This window comes from Athene noctua, chromosome 1, assembly GCF_965140245.1.
Source record: "Athene noctua chromosome 1, bAthNoc1.hap1.1, whole genome shotgun sequence".
In the NCBI taxonomy this organism is placed as follows: Eukaryota; Metazoa; Chordata; class Aves; order Strigiformes; family Strigidae; genus Athene; species Athene noctua.
This window is the reverse complement of record NC_134037.1, coordinates 53,571,928-53,593,362: the sequence shown is the minus strand read 5'-3', so window position 1 is coordinate 53,593,362 and position 21,435 is coordinate 53,571,928. Positions and strand designations below refer to the sequence as shown.

Here is a 21,435-nt window from a genome sequence, read left to right as displayed (position 1 = left end):
ATCTGTGTGGGATCTTCTTCAGCCTGAGGCAATCTGAACTCGCTGCTCCCTCTTCCATGAGAGCCAGGAAGTTGTGGCATTATCCTAGTAATACTGGGAAGAGATTGTTCCCTGTTCTTTCTTTTAAAAGCGGTCAAGGAATATGGACACTATCAAGAATGAAATAAGATGTTGAAGAAAACAAGCAAAAGAGGCCGTGACCCTAAAAATCCATTCATGAGGAAACTGTTCTCCAAGTGTAGGCATTTAACAAGTGTGCTTTCCACAGATCAAGTTACTAACTGATTTTAGGCACTTCAAAATTAGATGAAGTTTGAAAATAGAAAGTTCAAAGCCACTTCTTCTTCTGGGAAAGTTTTCTTCTCTGCTGTTCAAAATGTTATTGTCTTTTTAAGAGAGATAATAGAGTTACATTAGAAGTGCTCACAGATGCCATCCAGAAAAGTAAGGATACTTGAAACAAATACTGTACGTCACTTTTCATCTGAACTTCGCATTGCTTAGCCTTTAGAGCTAGATGAAATATAAAGTGAATTAAGAATGGAACACTGCTGAATCCCAACTTCCTCAGCCATCCTTTAACAGTTGTTTGATCTAGTTTATTGGTTTTAATGATTAAAAAACCCCAAAACCAAAAACAAACAAGAAAACAACAAAGCAAAGTATTCCTTAGGAAACCCTCTATGCTCAGTGCCACCTTATATTCCCAGCACATGCCAGATTGAGCTATCTTCTTTCTAAACATTCCAGGTCTACTTGCCATGTGTCCTGCAAACTAAAAAGAGGTACGTGGGTTACATGTATGAAACACTGGACCAGAAGGACCCAGTATTTGATGCAAAAGGCATAGAGACAGTCCGAAGGGACTCCTGTCCTGCTGTTTCCAAGGTAAAATGCTGTATTTCTTCCTGAATGAAATTCTAGTATTCTGTTATTTCATTGTATATTTGTCCTTTCTCAGAGTTTCTGGTCCTTGTGAGTTGTGCAAGACTTTGTTTTTCTGCTATAAGCCATTTGAAAAATAAATTGAAGATCTTGTACAGCATTACAAGGACTTGCACTTTTCATCTTAACTACTATCTTTCACCCCCAAAAAACTCCGTAAAGAGCCCTCAGCCCCATGTAAGTTCTCTAAAAAATCCAGTTCACTTTTAACTGGAAATATTACTCAAGATGAGTGAGGTACACTGATGTGTCTGCTAAATACCTCACATAAATCTAGTTTAGCTAAGAATTCATTCAAAATAAACTTCCTTGCCTGTTTATTTTAAGCTGTGTATTGGGGAGTTGAAAAGAAAAGGTTCTTCTTAAGACAAAACAAATTTATGCCAGTAAGAAAAGTAACTACTTAGGAGAGTTTACTTCCATTTTTTAATCCCAATTCTTTTGTTTGCTGAGGTGATCAGAAAGTAATGGCAAAAAATTTTAGATGATGGGGGAAAAAACATCTTCTCCCATACTCTGGAAAACCTCAGTAGTTGTTGAAATGATCTAAGTGCCAGAGTATGGATAATGTAATGAAAGATGTGTCAAACTGAAGAAAAAGTTGCCCAGTAATTTGTTTATGAATGTCTTTGAGGAGAATAGAATGCAACCTGTTGTCATATTAACATTCTAGTACACAACTGTTGTTTTTTCTAAGCAGTGTATTAATAATTCCTTATAATTTACTGAATTATTTGGAAATAATTATTTTTTGATTAAACATACATGTTTTTCTTATCTTTGCCCTTTGGTTGTAAAGATACTTGAGTGTTCTATCAAGCTGCTATTTGAAACACGGGACATAAGTCAGATCAAACAGTACGTTCAGAATCAATGCATGAAGTTACTGGAAGGAAAAGCCAGCATACAAGACTTCATATTTGCAAAAGAGTACAGAGGGAGCTCAGCTTACAGGCCTGGATCCTGTGTACCAGCCCTGGAAATCACCAGGTAATGAGATTAAGAAGTGCTAATGGCAGATATTTTTTTCTTTTGACCTTTGTACTGCCAAGTTATGGGTAGCAGTGAGATGTCTCCTTCAGATATTGTTGCAGCAGATGACTCTGACTTTCTTCTGTGTGTGAAGAGAGATCAGACATCAGATAGTCCTAGAAAGCCATTTTGTAGTCCTGGAAAGAGCCACACTTGTTGAGGAGTGAAGTCTCTTGTCAGGGTGCTGTAACGGTGTGTTCACTGCTGTTACTTCTGCATTGTTTTTCTGTACAAGGGCTTGCTCCAAGATTGTCCGTTGCTCACAGATATTAGATATGTTAAAAATGGTAATAGTAATGTGTGTCGTTGCTGTGGAATACATTACCAGGCATAATTTGACATTTTTCAAAAAGTACCTTAGTTAATATTTCATCCTATTGATACTGTTTATCAGTAATAGATAACGTGACCTGGCACATTTTGCAACCTTGCTTAATATAAAATGTCTTCCAATTAAGCCATGCTTTTAAAATAAATAAAAAATTTAAGTTCTGGATTGATACCTCCTTCAAATTGAATTGTCCTTTACTTTCTGGGTACTTGAACTCTTTTTAGTACCCCGGCTGCTCTTTATTAAGATATTTCTTTAGGGAAAGGGTAGCTGGAAAGCAGCCTGCATGCAAATCCGAGAGACCTGAAACAGAACATATCTTTAGGGCACATGTTCCAAGTTCTCGAATTTGGGTCTGATAATGACACAAATTATAAATGAAAAAACCTGGCTTCATAATGGGCGTTAACTTCCGTTGTCTGGAGAGCTACTAATAAAACCAGATGGGGAAGTTTACAAGCAAATGAAATAACCATGAATTTGTCTCCGGGTGCATTATAAAGGTTATTTTTTTGAAACAGGAGAATGCTCGCCTATGACCGTCGCTCTGAGCCACGGGTTGGAGAGCGAGTGCCCTACGTCATTGTGTACGGTGTGCCCGGCCTGCCCCTGATACAGCTGGTGAGGCGGCCCACCGAAGTCCTGCAGGATCCCAACCTGAGGCTGAATGCTACGTACTACATCACCAAGCAGATTCTGCCGCCGCTGGCCAGAGTCTTCTCACTTATTGGCATAGACGTCTTTAGCTGGTACCACGAGTTGCCACGGGTGAGTGCTTGAAGGCAGATTACAAACGCATCTGTACAGTGTTTGGTTTCATCATGACTTTTAATGGAACGAGGTTTGTATGAGGCAACAGCAAAGGTTATTTTACAAGGCAGTGTTTGATGCCTAAACATGCAGACCTGATTCTTAGATCTTCTGTGTGTGTTTTTTCACTTAGTAAATCAGTTTTGTCAGCCAGCCTTTCTGTGCAGTGTTGATCACACTGTCCTCTTTTCTGACCTCATCTGTAGTTTAAAAGAATATTTTGCCATAACTGTATATTTTTAGCAGTGCTTTTATATGTATCTACCACCTTTTAAATCTCTCTCTGGTAGATACTGAAACTCCTGGTTTTGCAAGATGTTCTGAAGAGCTTTTCTCATCATAGAAAAGGTGGTAATGACCCAGCAGCAGGAACACTTTTTAAAAAATGTGCATCACCAGAAATTTTAAACTAGTTTATGTCCAAACCTGACTTTCCTAAAAAATTAAAGAAGTCATTGAGATGGGGGAAGAGAAGTGTTACATAACTGAATTTTAGTGTGATCCCCCTGACAAAAGGGCTGGTGACAATTTATCTGCATAGTTTGGTTACTCTGGTGTAGGCTTCAGCAGCAGCGTATGTCATCACATTTCCCACTGCAAACTTTTAATGTAGCCTTGACTGATTCAGTTCTGCTGCTTTTCTCTACCTTCCTGATGGCACCATGACACTCACCTGAACTGTTTCCATCAAGCTGTTCTAAAAAGGCACAGAGAGCTTGGCCTCTGCAAGGCCAGGGAGCACCGGGGAGGTGGGAGGGAGCCGGGCAGCTGGGTATTTGAAGCAGGGGAGTGAGGGATAGTACTGAGCCGAGTCATGCAGCACCAGGAGCGAGTGCAGAAAACTAACCTCCCTGGGCCGGGGGCCAGCAATGGGGCTTTGTCCAGGGAAATCAGCATGAGCTGGAGCCACAGAGCAAAGGACGGTGTCAGCTCTGTGACCGGGACTGCGCTGGCACAGCAACTCGAGGGGCAGCAGGATCCAGAAGGCGGCCACTGGGCACGCTGGGATGTGATGAAGTCAATCAGCACCTGCAAAGGAACAACTGCAGGAGGCAGAGCTTGAAATGAGTTCAGGAATTTACCGGGTGACTGAGGATTTCTTCAGTTACTCTTTCTCTTTTCTGGTGAGATGCCCTGTGAAATAGGTGTGTGTGTGGGTGTGCTCTGTTCAGTGTATCGCTTCAGGGCAAGTACTACACTTTTCAGAGTGATGCAATCCATGTTAATAATTTGTGCGTGAGCCCACGCCCTGCAGGCTGTGTTGCACTTTCATACTCCTTTTAAAAAAACAGGCTCTGTAACCTAGGCATAAGGCAAGCTGCTCTCTTGAAAGTTCATTACCTCTTAATTATTTTTTTACAGATTCAAAAAGCTGCCTCAACTGCCCGCAGCGAGCTAGAAGGACGCAAAGGCACAATCTCCCAGTATTTCACGACCTTACACTGTCCCGTGTGTGATGAACTGACCCAGTACGGGATCTGTAATAAGTGCAGAAGCCAGCCACAGCATGTGGCAGTGATTCTCAACCAAGAAATCCGAGAGTTGGAGCGTAAGCAAGAGCAGCTGGTCAAGGTATGATTAAAGCATTGTCAGATGTCTGTCAGCCAAAGACAGGGGCTGAAATTTCAAAGCAGTGTGTTACTGCGTGCCCCCAGCTGAAATGGGAAGTACAGTCTGGGTGTTAAATGTGTTACAGCTTGTTTGCTTTTCCCATTGCAGCTGAAGGCAGCACAGCAGCTGTTACTCTCCTTAGCGCTGTGTAAAAATGAAGGTGAAGGGGGGGATCAGAACAGAAGATGCTTTTCTCCTTTTCTTCTTTTTCTGAGAGTATCCTACGTGGTTTGTAGATGCCTTTTTATAATGATAGTGATGAAGAGTTATAAAAGTATGAAAGATTCACCTTTTTTTCACTAAAATAACAATTGATGTTCTAGTAACAAAAATGTTTGTCCCAGAAAATACATTTATTATCTAAAATGTAATTATAAAACACAGAGGTGTGTGTTAGCTTGGGGGGTTTCCTGTTACCTTTCCTCTCGAAGGAGTTTTCTAAGCTGCTTTTTTCCCTTGAGCTAGAAATCAATTAAGAGGGTAGCTGACTGTGCTTTGCCAATATATTATAGCAAAGCACAGTGCCTCCCCTTGCAGAAACATATGTATATCTCACCTAATTTTTCTACTGTCATCTTTTACAATTAATAAATATTTTTGTTAACATTTATTTTTAGCATTAGCACGTGAACCATTTTAAAGACTTGTCTGAATTATAAATGGGGATATAAAGGTTTCTGCAGTCTGGGCATTGATTTCATAGGTTCCCATGGGGCTGTTGCTAGAAAAACATTATAATTCACTATCATAAATATTGGATTACTAAGGTGTGGACTCATTTCTTGCTCTGTTTTGTAATATTTGCTCTGATTGGTGTTGTAAATGCCAGCGAAGGAAGACTGTGCATGTTGTGCAGTTTTCCTGTAGCACTCTACACCTTTCACATTGCTTTTGTCCTGGAATACCTCAGAACTTGACAGATGGGTCCAGCCCCACAGCAGGATCAGTGGGTTTGATCAGAACATTCTTTTGTCTTTGCAGCAGGTCAGCAAGGCCTGGGATCCCGTTCTAGTCAGTGTTTGATAACCTCTCTGTAAGAGCATCTGTTGTATTTTACTATGAAGATGTACATTTCCTGGCAGTGTTCCAGGACAGGATGGTGTTTTGAGCAACCTGGTGTAGTGGCAGGTGGCCCCGCTGGTGGCAGAGGGGTTGGAACTAGATGATCTTTAAGGTCCCTTCCAACCCAAACCATTCTATGATGCTGTGATCCTTCACAGCTTAAATTCTTGGCCCTCCTAGATTATAAACACGCCAGAGCCAGCAGAAAACTGATAGAACACAGAATCATATGTTATTTTAAAATGCACGTGAGAATTACGTGCCACAGGTTAAGGCCGTAGACTTCTCCGCTCTGCACAAACTGAACTTAAGAAGTGTCTCAAGTACCATTTAGTTTGATCCTTTGTGTTCAAACCAGACAGAGCCTTTTTTCCAAAGATCTAGGGTAGGCTTATTTCTGAGGTTCTTTTAGTGGTTACAAAAGGAACAAACCACTTAAATCCTGTTCCTTTTGGTCATGGCTGCAGGTCAGAGGACTGGTGTCCTCTGAGGTGCCACATGTGGGACTTGGCCAAGAGGGGCTGCTCCTCCCCAGCTATTGTCAGTTTGAGTTTCTGGTCTGCAGGGATTCAGTGCTGGTACGGGCCTGGCTGTGAGGGTCACAGGGGCCCAAATAGTTTTAGTTTGGAAAGAAGGAAAAGAACTAATTTTCAGAGCAAAGGACACGATTCTGATTTGTTGTTCAAACTGCAAATTGTAGGATAATCTTGTGTCACATTTTTGATGTTACAAAACACAAGTGTGGTTGGAAGCAAATTTCTTGAGTTTTTGGAAAAAACATTTGAGGTCGCAGATACTGGAAATGATTAAAAATGAAACGGCAAAGCCAGGGCCCTTTAGTTTTCTGAAGGTAGCTACCTTTGGAAAAACTGCCTGCTGCTATTTTATTCCCTCCGGTATCTCATGTTGGAGTATTTTCAAGCAGCATTAACTACATGAACGAGTAGTTCTGTGACCAAGGAGAGCAGTGGAACCGGTGTGCCCTGTGTATTTCTGTCTTGGGATTGATTGACTTGGAAAGTAAAACTCTAATTGAAGCTTATCTCCAAACAGGAGTAGTTAATTAAGTCCCTTTCCCATGTAGAGAATAACTGCAGAACAGTTTTGTCTTTTTTCACTAGGCAACTTCATCATGAATCTAACATGCTGCCCCACTTCAATCCATTCCATTTATTTAGCTTATTTTTTTCCAAGTGCCACTAGATATAAGTGGAACTTAACTAGCGGGGTTGAGACCCCGAACGGCCCTGTGAAGCTGCGGGTCTGTGCCCAGCTCAGGGTGGGTGCTGCCGGCCAGGCACCAGCAGCCAAACCAGCAGCCGGGTGGGACTGGAGCTGCGCTGGATCCCCCCGTGCTGGGGGAAAGCTTGGGGCTGGCAGCGCGGAGCTCATATAGTGCTGAGGACTTGGGAATCCTGGGTGATGTATGTTAAGTTTAAGCTCATGTTAAGTTTAAAATAACGTTTTGGGTTTTCTATGTGTAATTTAGATATGCAAGAACTGTACAGGCTGCTTTGATCGACAGATCCAGTGTGTCTCCCTCAACTGCCCAGTACTTTTCAAGCTCTCCAGAGTAAGCAGAGAACTGTCGAAGGCACCATATCTTCGCCAGCTGCTTGACCAGTTTTAAATGATCTGTGTTACAGGATTCCAGGTGCTATTTTTTTTTTTTCCTTCAGTGTTTACCACACTAAGACTATTGTGCATGGTGCTTTTTCAATTCTCATCTAGTCCAGGATTTCCATTTTAACTGTTGGGTTTATTATCTGAAGAATAATGAACACTTATCCTAACTAAATTTAAAAAAAAAAAATTACATTTGTTGATCTATGAACAGCTCACTTTTTAAGATGTACAAATTTCTTCTTTCTTTCATGTTTCTAACATACTGTTTTATAATGCTGATGTTGAAATAGCTCTGTGTAACATCTTGTAAATCCATTTCAAAGTAGAAGTCAAGTTTACTTCCTGGAGGAAGGAGCACTGAAAACCTCTTGAAATGATAAAACCATTAGTGTGTGTTCTTGAACTGTCAGTATCAAGACGTGTTACTTATATATTACGCATTCACTTTATAATTTTGTCTGCGAAATATTTTGTAAATACACTTTTTTACTTTTCAAACAACTGAGTAAAATAATGTGCAATGACTTTTATACAGATAATTTTAAAGTTGGTTGGTATATCTCCTCCTAAGTTTTGCTTGATTCCAAGTAGATTGTTATTTTGATCAGACTGTGCAAGCAGTAGTATCATGTGTAGCATTTTGAAACATTATTTTCTAAAAATTGCTGTCTTGCTTTAGCTATTAATGGGGCATTGTGAGGAACTGTGCAAAGACATTTTTGTTACAAACCTGTGGGACTGTTGCAATACTTTAAATATAAAATTTTATTCCATTTTTGCTTGTTTTGTATAGACATTTCTATTGCTTCTAAATATGCTTAAAATATTTTCTTTCCTTATGTACTGTACAGTTAAATCTTATTTGCCACCATCTTGACAAAATGTGTATTTAGAATATTTGTATAACTGTATAAAATGGAAAAGGAATTATGTGGTCAGTGCATTGTTTTCTAAACTGGAAATCATTTTGTTTTAGAAGTTAATAATGGAAACCATATTAAAGTTGAATAAAATGATATGGTAAAAATGACGTGCTTTTTTTCTATTTGCCCTCAATTGCAGGCACCTTTGTTTCCCCGGTTCAGCACACAAATAGTAAGGCCCTGCTCAGGACTGCTCAAGAGCTAAGAATCCACAGTTCTACTTCCAGCTTAAGCTCTGGGATCCAAAACCTCAGTACCAGTTCTTGGAGGCCTTCCCCAAACCAGACGAGAAACATTTCCAGTTTTCCATTTGTCAAAAGAGGAGTAAGTTTTAAATTTAGAAGTCCAGAGTAGCTTTGAAAAATAGAACAAAACTTTATTTACATCAGGGAACCTGAGTGCCTTCTCCAGTTAAGAATTTATTACATTCAAGATACAAGTCAGTCTATTAAATTTCACATTATACAGTACAATGTAAACCAACACCAAGCAGAATAAAAATTATTAAATATATAATAGAACACCCACAGATTGCGATGCGCTTTTATGCAAAATAACTAAAAAACCCCATCAAGGCACACACCTTTGCCTGCTCTTGCATTCGAGCGTTGGTCACGTACAGAACGAAAGTGCAAATGCCAGGACTAAGGTGTTAGTGCTCACGGTACAATCCAGCAGTTGGCAGCACTTTGGGGATCTAAATGAAAAGATCAAATGACATTTAACTGCAAGAGGTTGTTACTTTTAACACCCGAGTCAAGGGGCAAGTGCTCATCTTCAACTGAGTCTCAGCTTTATGGACCAAAATATGATTCTCAATAGATTCAGGTATCTAATCCACGGACCACAGTTCTTGTCCTCAACACAGAGATGACTTTTCTGGTATGCAAGGCGATGGTAAAGTACTACGGTTTACTTCAAGTAATTTCAGCCCATCGTATGTAAAGTTAAGTGTTTAAGCTTTCTGGAGGATCTGTAACTTAAAAGGCACTGTAAAGAGATCCTCACTGTAACTGTAAATTTGCTTGGAAGGAAATTTAAATGTGTAAAAACTAACATTCGCTGTCTGAAAACAAGCCTTGAGGAACACCAAAATCCAAGAGCTAGGAAAGCTACAGCCTTGAACATGAAGGACCTCTAGAAGTGCTGTGAGCTGCACTCAGCATCGGAAATGTTCTAGGTCTGCTGTAACCTTAAACGGCTTCAAATGTTTCATTTTCATTAAGGGGCAGCCCCTGCTCTTAAAAGCATGCTTGGAGGGGAGAGGAGAACAAGTTCTGTAATGGATATTCCATGTCAAGGTTGAGGCCAGAAATAAGGAGAAGGGGCTGTAAGTGCTTACTAAGATGACTCCAAATGTAGACATCATGCAGACAAAGCCCTCCACCTATTGTGGGGACGGGATTTTAACCAGTACCACTCCCAGGAGGTACCCAGATTCCGGCCTGTCTCCCTGCCACAGCTTCTGGGTCCTTCACCTTCAGTGAAAGGCTGCTCTTACCCGGCAGCCCAGGCTCTTGCTCTGTCCCTACTCCTCAGGCCTCCTGCTTGGAAGGGGGAAAAGAGGGATGAATTCAAGTGAACACGTGCAAGAATTAATACAGCCAGTAAAAAAAAAATAAAAATCCAATCTTTGTTTTGCACAGTATGTTTACATTTGTTGGGAAGACATTAGTCAGAAACACAAATAACTGTGTATATAAGCAGTAAGTAAATCAGGTCAGACCACATTTCTCAAAGCAGCTTTACTTTCATTTTCTGGTTTTTAGTACTTGATTATGCAAGACAGGTTACCTATCCCTGAGAACTATCTTAGGTGCAGGACATTCCATTTGGAATTTCATTCCAAAAATTAGCATATGAATTGGGGATTATTTAAAATCTTCCTGGTTGCCAAATGTGTTTCTTAAACAAATCTTCTCCTGGCAACACGATCTTGGGTCTGTGGAAACTTTTTTCCCTTGCGGGCAGTCCAGGTGGAGCCTGTGGACTGCAGCGGCAGGGGGGGGCTGTAATTTCTGCTCTTTGTCCTGCACCAAACCCCGTGACCTCTCCAGGGGCCGGAAACGCCGCAAAAGCGGAGCAGAAGCAGTTACCACTTCCCCATCCACCTGCGGGATTTACACTTTACCACCTACTTTCTCAGCCTCTGCTTCCTACACACCCACAGCAGTTACTGGGGTGCAGGAGGAAAGCTGAGGAAATGCAGGTTTAATCCACACCCATCTCAGTCACCACCTCTGCCACACCCCATCAGGGCCCTACAGCCCTACTCCTGTTGTCCAAATGCTGTCACCTGTACCTAGAACAGGGTTTGGCCTGATACTCAAAAGCATCTACCATTACTTTAAGCAAAGAGAATCCTTGTGTAGCAGGTGACACAAGGCTGTATTTTAAAGTGCAGGTTCATGCATTGCACTGGAAAAGATGCCACAAAAATGCACATACACACAAGAGAAAACAAGGAATTGGGCAAAACGACACGGCAAGATGCAAAAATGATGCATTTTCACTACAAGTTGATTCCTGCTTCTTACCAACTTCTCAGAAGAAAGGAAAAAGCCACAAGGTTCGAGGTTGCACACTCGGAGGACAAGAGAGGGAACAAAACCAGACCTGAAAACACACTGAACATTCAAGGTTCTGTGCTGTGTTACATCTAGAGCTCTTACTAAATCAAACTTCTCAGCAAGAAAAATACTAATAAAAGTGCAAAGTAAAAAAACCCCAAACATGAGCACATGCTGATCACACAGCCTTAAAAAAATACTTAACCTACAAATTTGGAGTTTCAAGTAGACAAATTGCAAGATTACTGGTTTAGAGTCAGATTTCTGCCATTAGCTGCTGCTTTTTTTTGCTCTTCCTGGGGAGGCCTCAGTGGCCTGACGGGGCCTTCCAGGGTCTCCTCGCTCAGCAGCAATGAACCTACAAACAGAAACCTGCCACTAGAGAGAGTCCCCCTGTGAGTCACCACCCAGAGAAACAAAACCCAAACAGCACCAATCCAACCAGCAAGGCATGAGCGATGGGACAGTACAACCCAAAAGGACTGTCTCATCGGTAACTCCCTCCCATTCTCCAATTCATACATAAAAGTCTTGGCACAGGAAGCCAGAAAAGTTGTTAAAACCTTAACTTGAACAACTGGCTTCAAAATATCAAATCCCTATGTCAATACGATATATTAAGTCATCTTTTTGTATAAAATTTTATCATCTTCTTCATACATTTGTTAATTTCAGCAGTAGTGCACTAATTAAAACCACAGCTACTTTAGGCTATTTAGATTTGTCACCACTGTTTAACCAGAAAATCAGAGTTAAGCATTCCAGCAGATTGATATGACTCATTTTGTCCTGCTTCCCATACTCCACTCCTTTTAAATGACCCAAAGGCATGGTTCACTCCTAAAAATGATTTTTTCATTTCTTCTCGTCTTAGTGACAGAACCAGGAGATTATATAGTTTGCCAACAGGTTACCTGATTTACAGCCACTGGGCATCACCTGAAATTTAACTTGATTTCCTGGTTTATGTCACATACAAACGTTCAGCGCAGCAGAAACATTCCTTTTTCATGAGGTAAGAAAGCTCAGTGTCACAGATAACAGATTTCTCTTCCCTCTTGTGAAAACGCTTTGTGACCAAGCACCTCGAAACCACACCCTTCAGTTACCCAAAAAAACAAGTGCTCTGAGCAGTCCCATTCTTTCCTAGTCAGTTCTTCTTACAGCATATATTAAAAGCATGCCTCGTATTTAGAAAACGTCTCTTACGGTTTAACATTTTCAGATTCATCTACACATTTTATCACATTACCCCATTCACACCACAGTGGATTCTCCCATGCCAAGACACGTTGCAGAGGGAAGGGAAGGGGAAGGGCCGGATGAATGTGCTGAGATCTGCGCCACGCTAAAGGGATTCTTGAACCACCTGACAAGACCAGCTACAATTCAATTGCATTTCTGGGGTTTTTTTTTAAAAAAAAAAAAAAAAAAAAGCCAGCTTTTTCTTTAATCGTTCTTCTCCCGATCAACATTTGCATTTTTTCTCCCAGGGGAGCCCCCAGCAACCGCTGGAGGGTCGCACAGTGCATCGTCCAGCTGGGGCTGGAGAGGGGCTTTGGCTGATGAGTCCCCTGGTATCTTACGGGAGGTCTCTACCACAGAGCTTTTCAGCGTGTCATTCATTTCTATTACCTCAAAGTCTGCTTCGTTCCACTCTCCCGCATCCTCCTCATCCTCTTCATCCTCATTAAGCCCTGAGTTTGACAACAAAGCTTTCCGGTCCTCGCTCTCACTCACTTCTTTCAAGTTGCTCTCCTCGGGAGAGTTGGCCAACTTGTACATCAGAGGGAAGAGTACAACCGTCATCGCAGAGGTCACCAGGGCGGTGTACATAACCACCGGAACGTGCTGGAACCTTCCTTGAAGGTACCCCACCACGGCAGGAATGCACATCTCGCCCAGCGCGGCGCCGATCACAAACAGAGAAGCCGATTTTCCTTGCACCACTGTGTACTGCTCTATCCAGGAGATGCCGCTGGGGAAGATGGTGGCCATGGAGGCTCCGTACACGGCGGTTCCCACCCACAGCGAGGCCGGGTGCCGCGCCAAGAAGGCCAGGCACGAGGAGGAGGCGGCAGAGCCTACGATACTCAACAGGATCATGGTGCCAGGGTACATGCAAGCAGCACAGAATATCGCCACTCCTCTGCAAGCGGCAAACGCGCCCCAGAAGACAGAATTCAAAGCGGCTGCTTCATTTTCTTTCATCTCGGCAAAGACCTTTGCGTAAGTAAATATGTAAGAACCGTAAGTGACCTCCGCTCCCACGTAGCAGAAGAAGAATACGAACAGGAGCATAATAAGAGCATAGTGGTATTTGGCAAACGTGCACTTCTGCAGAGACGCCTTTGATTTGTCTCGAGCTGAGCTGCCCTTTGAATACAAAATAAAAAAGAAGAAAGAAACTAACAGCAGATAAGTCCCTATGACAACATAGGACCACAAAAAGTCTGCACCGAGACGGTGTTTCAGTGCTGACGTAGCTGATGCAGCTGACGCTGTCGGCACAGACCTCAGGACGGACTGGTTCGTCTTTTCAGCTCCTGAAAGTTCTTTAGATTCGGAGCCTCCCAAGGCCATTTTAGCCAGGATTGGAGCCACAAACGCACCAACAGCAAAACTGAAGTGCAAGGCCTGCATATGTGGCCCAGCTTCTGCTCCCCAGGTGTTCAGAGCCAGTACATTCCCACCTGCAGATCCAAGAGAGGAGGATTCAGTCATTTTAGTCTGACACCAGATACCGCTTTAAATAAAAAACAAACCATAACCTATATTAGTAATTCCATTGGCAATAATACCAGGTTTAGCAAATACAGTGTGCAAAACTGTAGCTAACTGAAATTCTGCCTGTAAGCACCTTAAACCCTTCAAATAACCTTAAACTCTTCAAAACGAAGAGCCACACAGTGGTTTAATCCATCAGCGACAGCCGTACTTCATTGTTGCACCAGGGGAGGTTTAGATTGGATATTCAGAAAAATTTCTCCACCAAAAGGTTTGTCAAGCATTGGAACAGGCTGCCCATGTGGTTGAGTCGCCATCCCTGGAGGTATTTAAAAGATGTGGAGATGTGGTGCTTAGGGACATGGTTTGGTGGTGGGCTTGGCAGTGTTAGGTTAATGGTTGGACTCGATGATCTTAAAGGTCTTTTCCAACCTAAACCTTTCTATGACTCTAATTACCCTCCTTGACAATTTGCAGCATTTTCCAGCCTTTTTTCAAAAAAGCAAATGTAACCACTTCTCATTTCTGTAAGTATTAACAGCAACAATGCACAATGCTAAGAACCAAGAGGCCTCCTTGACATCCCAGGAAACATCAAGGATCACTTGCTTCAGATGGGCTGGGGCTACCCCGCACATTCAAACGACTTTACAGCAGTGGAAACATTTACAATAATACCACTGCAAAACCATACTACAACACCCTCAGATCAACAACAATGCTAGAAAATAAGATCTCAGAGAGACATTTTTAAATAGTCCCCTGAGATGAATGCAGGAAAATAAGAACAGTAATCAAATTGCTGTGCTACAGTACAGCAACCCTTGTCACTCAGCACTAACACTCTTCCAAACGAATCCAGTTACTCTACTGCCTTGCTCTTAGTTTCTCTTGCTACTCCCACTCAGGGTGGGAAGTCTCCCTGCCTCAAAGGCCTGAGTTCCAAGCAGCACACACACCCACTGAGGGCATTTTTACAATAAACCAAGAGGATTTTCCCCTACAAAGAATTTTTAAAGCAAGCGCCATGTATGATGATCCTACAAGAAGCAGCAAATACACCTTTGCACTCAGGTTATTTAGCAACAACTAACCCGTGCCATGCAAACCCATTTTTTTCACCACTGGCTCCTGGATCACGCTCTTTTGAGTGCCTAACAGAGCTGCCTCAAACTCCGCAGAGGGTTCCCACGCGCAGCCATCCTTCCTCTGTGCTGCCTACCGGCCAAGCCACTGAAACCAAGCCCTGGCTGGTGTGTTTCCAGAGCTGTTTGGCTAACTACGCTAACACATCAGCCAGCTCCTTCTCAGAAATAAGCCTGCCCCGGAGCTGGTCAGCTGGCTCCAGTCGTACCTCACTGGCTCGTAAGTAGCCACGGGCTGCCTCAGTGGGCCGGGCAGTCGGCACGCTGCCGGGACATCGCTGGGGAGGTGCCAGGCGAGCGGCCGCCTCTCGCGGCTTCACCACCAACACTCTGCTGCTGACGTAGTTTTGGTTGCTTCCTGATCCCCAGCTGCAAGTCCACCAGCGTCACCCAGTTGTCTCCAAGCGTGCTCAGGTCTCTTGCCGTGGCCTCGCCTCCTGCCCTGAGCTGCCTGCTGCAGCCAGCCAGCACTAACTCATCCTTGCTAAGCCAAGCCCGACAAACGCATTGCTGGGGGGAGTTTCTTTTTCGTACCACTGGTATAACCGACCTTTCCAACCACACCTGGGGACGTTTGCTCTGCAACTTCACCGGCACGTCTTCTTCCAGTAAGGAGCCTCTACTAGGAAATCAGTTTTGAACTGCTTTCCAGCAAAAGTGGGGTTTTTTCCCCCAAGACATCTGCAGTGTGCACATGCCAAAGACTTACCATTTGGGGGATAAAATAAATCTATATTCCCAAACACATAAGTGGGGCTGGCCAAGGGCAGCAAATATTCCTTAATTCAGGAAGATGGATGCCATAGTGCTGTGAGCGAGCTGTGGCAGTAAATGGCTGCTGTGAAACCCCAAATGCCACCTAGCCAGCTTTAGGCAGGCAACTCTCCAACACAACTGTGAGAAACTCTCTCGAACACCAGGGCTTGCTCAGGACTAACTTTAGCTCCAGCTGGCACTAGTGAACTGTAACCCGACCAGCTTCCTGCAGATGAGTAATTTAAAGAAAACACTGCTTAAAGAGCACGTGACACCTTCTTTACGCCTGTAATTGCCCACTGAAATACACGCTGATCTTCTCCAGAAAGCAAGAGATGCCCAGCTCGCCTCGGGAAGGCCTGTTACAGAGACACAAACACTGCACTCTCAGGACCAGAATAATCCAAGAATCCCAGCCAGGTAAAACAGCTCCCCTCTTAATTCAAGATGACATACCAGCAACAGTTTCAGTGAGCTTGAAGTTTCCCGTTAGTTTGGTGAAGGAACTCTCGGACCACGTGGTCCCTTACCTGTATCTAGAATTCCCATGGAAGCTCCAATAACTGACATCAAGACAGTTAACAGCAGGGATTTCTTACACCAGGGTATCCCATAAAGACCAACCGTTGTTCCAAACATGGATAATGCTGGAAAGGTTAAAAAAACAAAACAAAACCCCCACATACTACAGTTTCCATTTAAACTACAAAAGCATAACAGAAGAACAAGAAACACAAACACATTCATAATTATTAAAGTTACAGATAATCCTAATAGGTGATGTAACCTGACAACCTCAATTCATGATTAACAGAAGCAGCTAGGAAGTTCAACAGAATCATTTTTCACTTGGAAAAACAGAATTTCATCAGAATATAAACACTACAAGAAAAATCTGTTTTGCTAAAGTTTTCTTTGCAAAGGGAGTAGCATCTGCTGCTAGAACACTTAAGAAGTCTTCTGCAAACCTTTGCTTTACAAGTGCTATTTCAGCATCTTCTACAAATTTCTGATCTAGAAATGTTACTTTACCCTGAAAGAAGCAAAACGTGGTTTTGAACAGTATCAAGTTTTCTTTCCCTCTGAGAACTACAGAGCATTACAACTGGCTCAATTTTAAAGCAGCCCAAATCACTTAAACTCTCAGAATCCCATGAAGTGATTGCACCTTGGCCAACGAGCAACCGCCATATAAAAACGCTTTCATTTTTATTCTGTTCTCACACGAGGGATGTATTCCAAGGGATTTCTGGAGTTTTAAGAGACAAAACTACAAAATTTCTCATCACAAATTTAGCAGCAACTCATTAACTGTATTACTTTTGCTATTATTAACTGCCCTTACAACATGCCTTTCAAAAAATATTATTTAGCAGATGGAAATTATTTTTATTACAATTTGGGAGGAAGTTCAGCAGTTAAATCCTATGCTTATCATCACCTTCATAATAAAATAATCTGCAATTAATATCTTCAATATACAGTATCGGGCTTTTAGAAAGCTTGTACCAGTTTAGATGTGTCTATTTTTCAAATCAATGCTTGATCATAGGTGGGGCAGATACATAAAGATCAATGGGGATAGATGTAATTAAGAACTTAGTTTTTTTCCAAACAAAACCCCACAACAAACAAAGGAAAAAATCAGCATCCATAGTGAGATACTTGAAATGCAGGCCTCAAAACACTTTTGAAGCTGGGCATGCTAAGCTGCACAGAGGAAAAGCTAAAGATGGGGTGTATTAAGTACAGCTGCTCAGATGCCCCTCTCAGAGCTGAAAAGTTAACTTCTCAGCAAGTTCTCAGTTGTCCACTTCAGCTCTATGCCTGAAGACTGGTATTTAAAAAGTTTCCTTGACAAAGACAGATGATGTCTTCAATTTTTTCTCTGTGCAGTAGCAGTTTCAGCAGTTGAAAGATGGGAGGTGAAACTACACGAGCCAAAATCCCTTACAGGTAGGCCTCAGATGATAAAAACGAGACAAGATTCAAAGTTCATAGGAGATGAATCGTTTTCCAAGCATTATTGAAGCAGTTATTCTGTGTGATACCTCAAGAAAAGAAGCAAGTACTAAGTTATTTCAAGTTAACACCAACTTACACAGGTGTATTAATTCCATTGTGGAAGGTAAAGTCTCAAATGCCAGACACAGACAACTCTAACCTTGTCAGATGTACAAGAAGGCTAAAGGAAACCCACTTTACAGGTGCTCTAGAGGAAAGGAATAACAAACAGGAAGGAAACCAAATAAAGGCATTTTAGAACAAGAGCAAGTAAGAGCTGATTCAGGGAGAGGGGTATCTTATCCAGGGATAAGAGACTTATTTCAAACGCTAGCAATGGAAAATGGATTTCTCATATTCTCTCAACTGCCCCTGTGATTACAGCACAGTCCCGAGGGGAGGAAGCACAGTTCTGTTTGAGCCTCCCAAGTACAGGGATAGGAAGGAGAAGCAGCGAAGGCCCTGCTATCTGGTTTAGTCCCTAATTTACAACACAAGGACACAGACCGCCATTACTGCACATGAAAGAAAAAAAGGATAGGGCTTCTGCTCTTTTAGCTGTGCTCCAAGAAGCTCTACCTGACCGAGACGCAAATGACTCTAAGAGGGAACTTCAACTCTGTAAGCTGTGTGGCTCTTGGTGACCTGACAGGTGAGCAGCCCTGCTCTGCAAGGACGAAGCCAGTCCTGCGCTCCTATGGGAGACAGCTTCCACCTGTCCAGAAAACTGTAAGATCATGAACCGTGGCTCCTGCAGAGCTTAAGCATTTTCACAGCTAGGCAGCAACTGAGCAAGTTTCCACCGTCACAGGTGGTATCTAATGTTTTTCCATTTTAATTAAGTTCTAATTCAGTTAAGGCCCTCCAGTCAAAATCTCTGTACTTTTGTCCAGCACAGAAAGACGATTATTTCTGGTGAGCTTTAAGGAAGGGTTTTACAAAGCTCTCCCCACAGAAGTGTGCCTCAGCATGCCTGCTGGAGGTTGCCAATGTGTGCGCATGAAAGCCAAAACACAGTTTCTGCATTTCACAGAGTGATGTTACAGAAGTCTGTATGTTCCAATAGGATCTATATTAAGTATACTTACTTGATACAAAGGAAAAAACCCAAAAAAGTACTTTTTCTGACTATACCAAAGGCATCTTTTGGTCAATCGGTTCAAAACGCTACGCCTGTGCCCAGCGAGCCCAACCACTAGAGAACGGCGCCGCGGCAGTACTGCGCGGGGACACACGCTGCCAGAAAACCAAACCGAAGGGGATATCGCGATAGCGAGCGGTGGGCGAGGGCCGGCACCCGTGCCTCAGCCCGCCCCCCCCCCTCCCCGGTTTCCCCGCCTCAGCGCGGCCGCAGGAACGCGCCGCCTCTCCCCGCCGGGAAGCCCGAGCTGAGCGGAGCCGTTTCTGAGGGGTCGGTTTCCCGCAGGCCCGGGCCGGCACTCACCGAGGAGGAGGTGTGCGTTCATGCAGTCGAAGAGCACCCCCCCGAGCACCGACCCCCCCAGGTATCCCAGGGACCGGCCCACGAAGATGTAGTAGATGTCGCTGACGTTCTTGTGGACGTTGGCGGCCAGGTTGGGGAAGGTGGGCCCCAGCACCGCGATGCTCATCCCCTGTAACACATCGTCAAGGGGGTGACGGGGCCGCGGGGGCGCTGAGCCGCCCCCCCCCACCCCGCCCGCCCGCCGGTCCCCGGCGCTCACCAGCCCCAGGAAGGCCGCGCACAGCGCCCCAGAGATGCACCACCGCAGCGCGGCTCTGTCCCCGCCCCGGCCGCCCCGCCAGCCGCCGCCGACCGCGGCCGCCTCCGCCTGCGGCGCGGCGGGCAGGCGCGGCCCGGCCGCGGCCGCCTCCCCCGGGGCGGCGAACCGGACGTGCTTCTTGCGCTCGGCGCCGGCCATGGCTCCCGGCGGCGCGGCTCCAACGGCCGCTGCGGCCCGCGGAGGGGGGCGCGGGACCGCCGGCCCCGCCCCGTGCGCGGCGGCGCGCGGGGACTGCAGCTCCCGGCGTGCTCCGCGCCGCCGGGGGCGGGGCTGAGCGCGCGCGGAAGATGGCCGCCGCCACCGGGCCTGCTGCGTCCTGGTGACGTTGCCCAGCGCCCGCCGGCGCCGGCCGAGGGGTTCAGGCTGGGGTTACTGGGGCAGCTGACGCCTGAACTTGCACCCTGCAAGTAGCGACAGGCTTAGACTGTACTGCTTTCAGCAGAGCGAGGAGCCGGTTAATTAAAAGTGCCCTTACAAACCAGAGTCTTTAAAAAAACCCAACAAACACAAACCTGTGTTTTCCCACAACTCAACCTGTACCGGACCCTTCAGACAACTTAGCATAAACAGTCTTTGCCCTCGCCCTTGTCTGTGTCTTGGAAAGCTTTATAAGCGTGCCAAGACACAGAGTTGTTGGGTCTCCTCTGGGCTTAACACACTTACATAAATCTCTGCTACTTGCCAAGAGTAGCTCACAGGCTTTTCAAAACGTCTCATTTCATTAGTGCTGTTCAGTACAGAGGTGCTACTCCCTGTAAGAAAGGCTTTAACTTTCTGCATAATTATTATTTTTAAACCTCACAAACAACTCAAAGATAATTCCCAATGGGATTTTTGGTTCTGTTTTCCAAGTTGTTCCGAACAGAAAGATATGCTAGAATGTAACAGACAGGGCATGGAGATTGCAGCAGCCTCATCCTATTTCTCCTGGCACTGGTTAACAGCATGTGGCAAGTATGGCTCCAGTTCAGGAAAACCTGAAAGAATGGATGTATGCATTTTTTAAAAAGAAAAAAAATCAAAAATCTAGCTACAACAAATAATGAAGCAAGAGAACATCTAAAGGTGATTAGCCATAGCCACGTTAATACCTTTGCAAGAAGTGCAAAGTCTTACTATCAGATATCTACAGAACACTGCTCTTCATAAGTCCATCAGTAAGGAGTATTCCAAATAAAATGAAGTATAAAATAACAGTTTCTTTTTTGAGAATCATGCACACACCAAACTGCATTTCTATATGTTTGTATTTTGCCCTGTTAATTAGCTTTCATGATGAATGCTGGCATAAAAATAGCTCCCTGAAAAAGGTACGAAAGTATTTGAAAATTATTCCATAAGCTTCTCCTCATTTTTGTTTTACATACTTACAAAGAGGTTTCCTACCTTGAGAATGTACAAATGGCAACAGCACTCAGGCTCTTATAAAAGTTTCAGGCATATTTTTTCAAATTTTAGTTTGAAATACAAATAGTCTAGAGAATAACCCCAGGTGGAATGAGAATATTTCCCCCTTATCATTAGATATGTTTATTAAAGAAAATGAAATATTTGGCTCTACTACAAAGAAAAGGTGAATGAACTCCTGCGATTTACTGAAGCTGTCAATAAGGAAACACTTCATACTGCCAAGGTAAGCCAAGGTGAAATTGGCAGCAGGCCAGTAAATGATCAAAGGTCCACTGAATTACACTGGCAGTTCATGAAGCAAAAAATACGGTTTTCTCAAAATGCCACTCAAGTTTATTCTACCAGTTTCCCTCCCTCAACTTTACTTTTGCCTGTTCCATAAGTTTGATATTAAACCTCAGAATGGAAAATAGAATAGACAATAAAATTTTCATAAGCATGTAGCTCTGGAAGTCAGTAGTTGAGGTTTATAAACCGCTGGTCTTAAAATGGATCATCAGTGCAATCAGAAGGAAATGGGTTGTGTCATATATTAATTTAGAAGCAAATCTAATGGGGACATTCCAGTCAGAACAAAGTGGTAATAAAAGCTGTAAAGACTTTTGTACAAAAGTCTGGACATGAAATTCAATAATTACCAGAACACAAAATTACTTTTAAAAAATGACAAGTTTTACAGGTGAACAAGACTCAAAATGATGCATGCAATAACAAATGGGG

General features: G+C 43.6%; 2 protein-coding genes across 2 annotated transcripts in view; one reads left to right on the top strand and one right to left on the bottom strand.

The window, feature by feature from the left end:
- Positions 1-9,965, top strand: part of REV3L (REV3 like, DNA directed polymerase zeta catalytic subunit) — a 132,180-nt gene extending 122,215 nt beyond the window's left edge. The window contains exons 28-32 of the mRNA XM_074896170.1: positions 751-888; positions 1,745-1,935; positions 2,830-3,076; positions 4,481-4,690; positions 7,281-9,965. Coding sequence (XP_074752271.1) covers positions 751-888; positions 1,745-1,935; positions 2,830-3,076; positions 4,481-4,690; positions 7,281-7,421 — 927 coding nt within the window. The 3' untranslated portion in view covers positions 7,422-9,965. The remainder of the gene's footprint in view (positions 1-750; positions 889-1,744; positions 1,936-2,829; positions 3,077-4,480; positions 4,691-7,280) is intronic.
- MFSD4B (major facilitator superfamily domain containing 4B) lies at positions 8,692-19,495 on the bottom strand. The gene is made up of 4 exons (XM_074896171.1): positions 19,246-19,495; positions 18,987-19,155; positions 16,069-16,185; positions 8,692-13,603 (listed from the first exon to the last, which is right to left on the bottom strand). Exons 1-4 carry the CDS (start codon positions 19,441-19,443, stop codon positions 12,360-12,362), a joined length of 1,728 nt encoding a protein of 575 aa, XP_074752272.1. The 5' UTR covers positions 19,444-19,495; the 3' UTR covers positions 8,692-12,359.
- Positions 19,496-21,435: the final 1,940 nt, after the last annotated feature.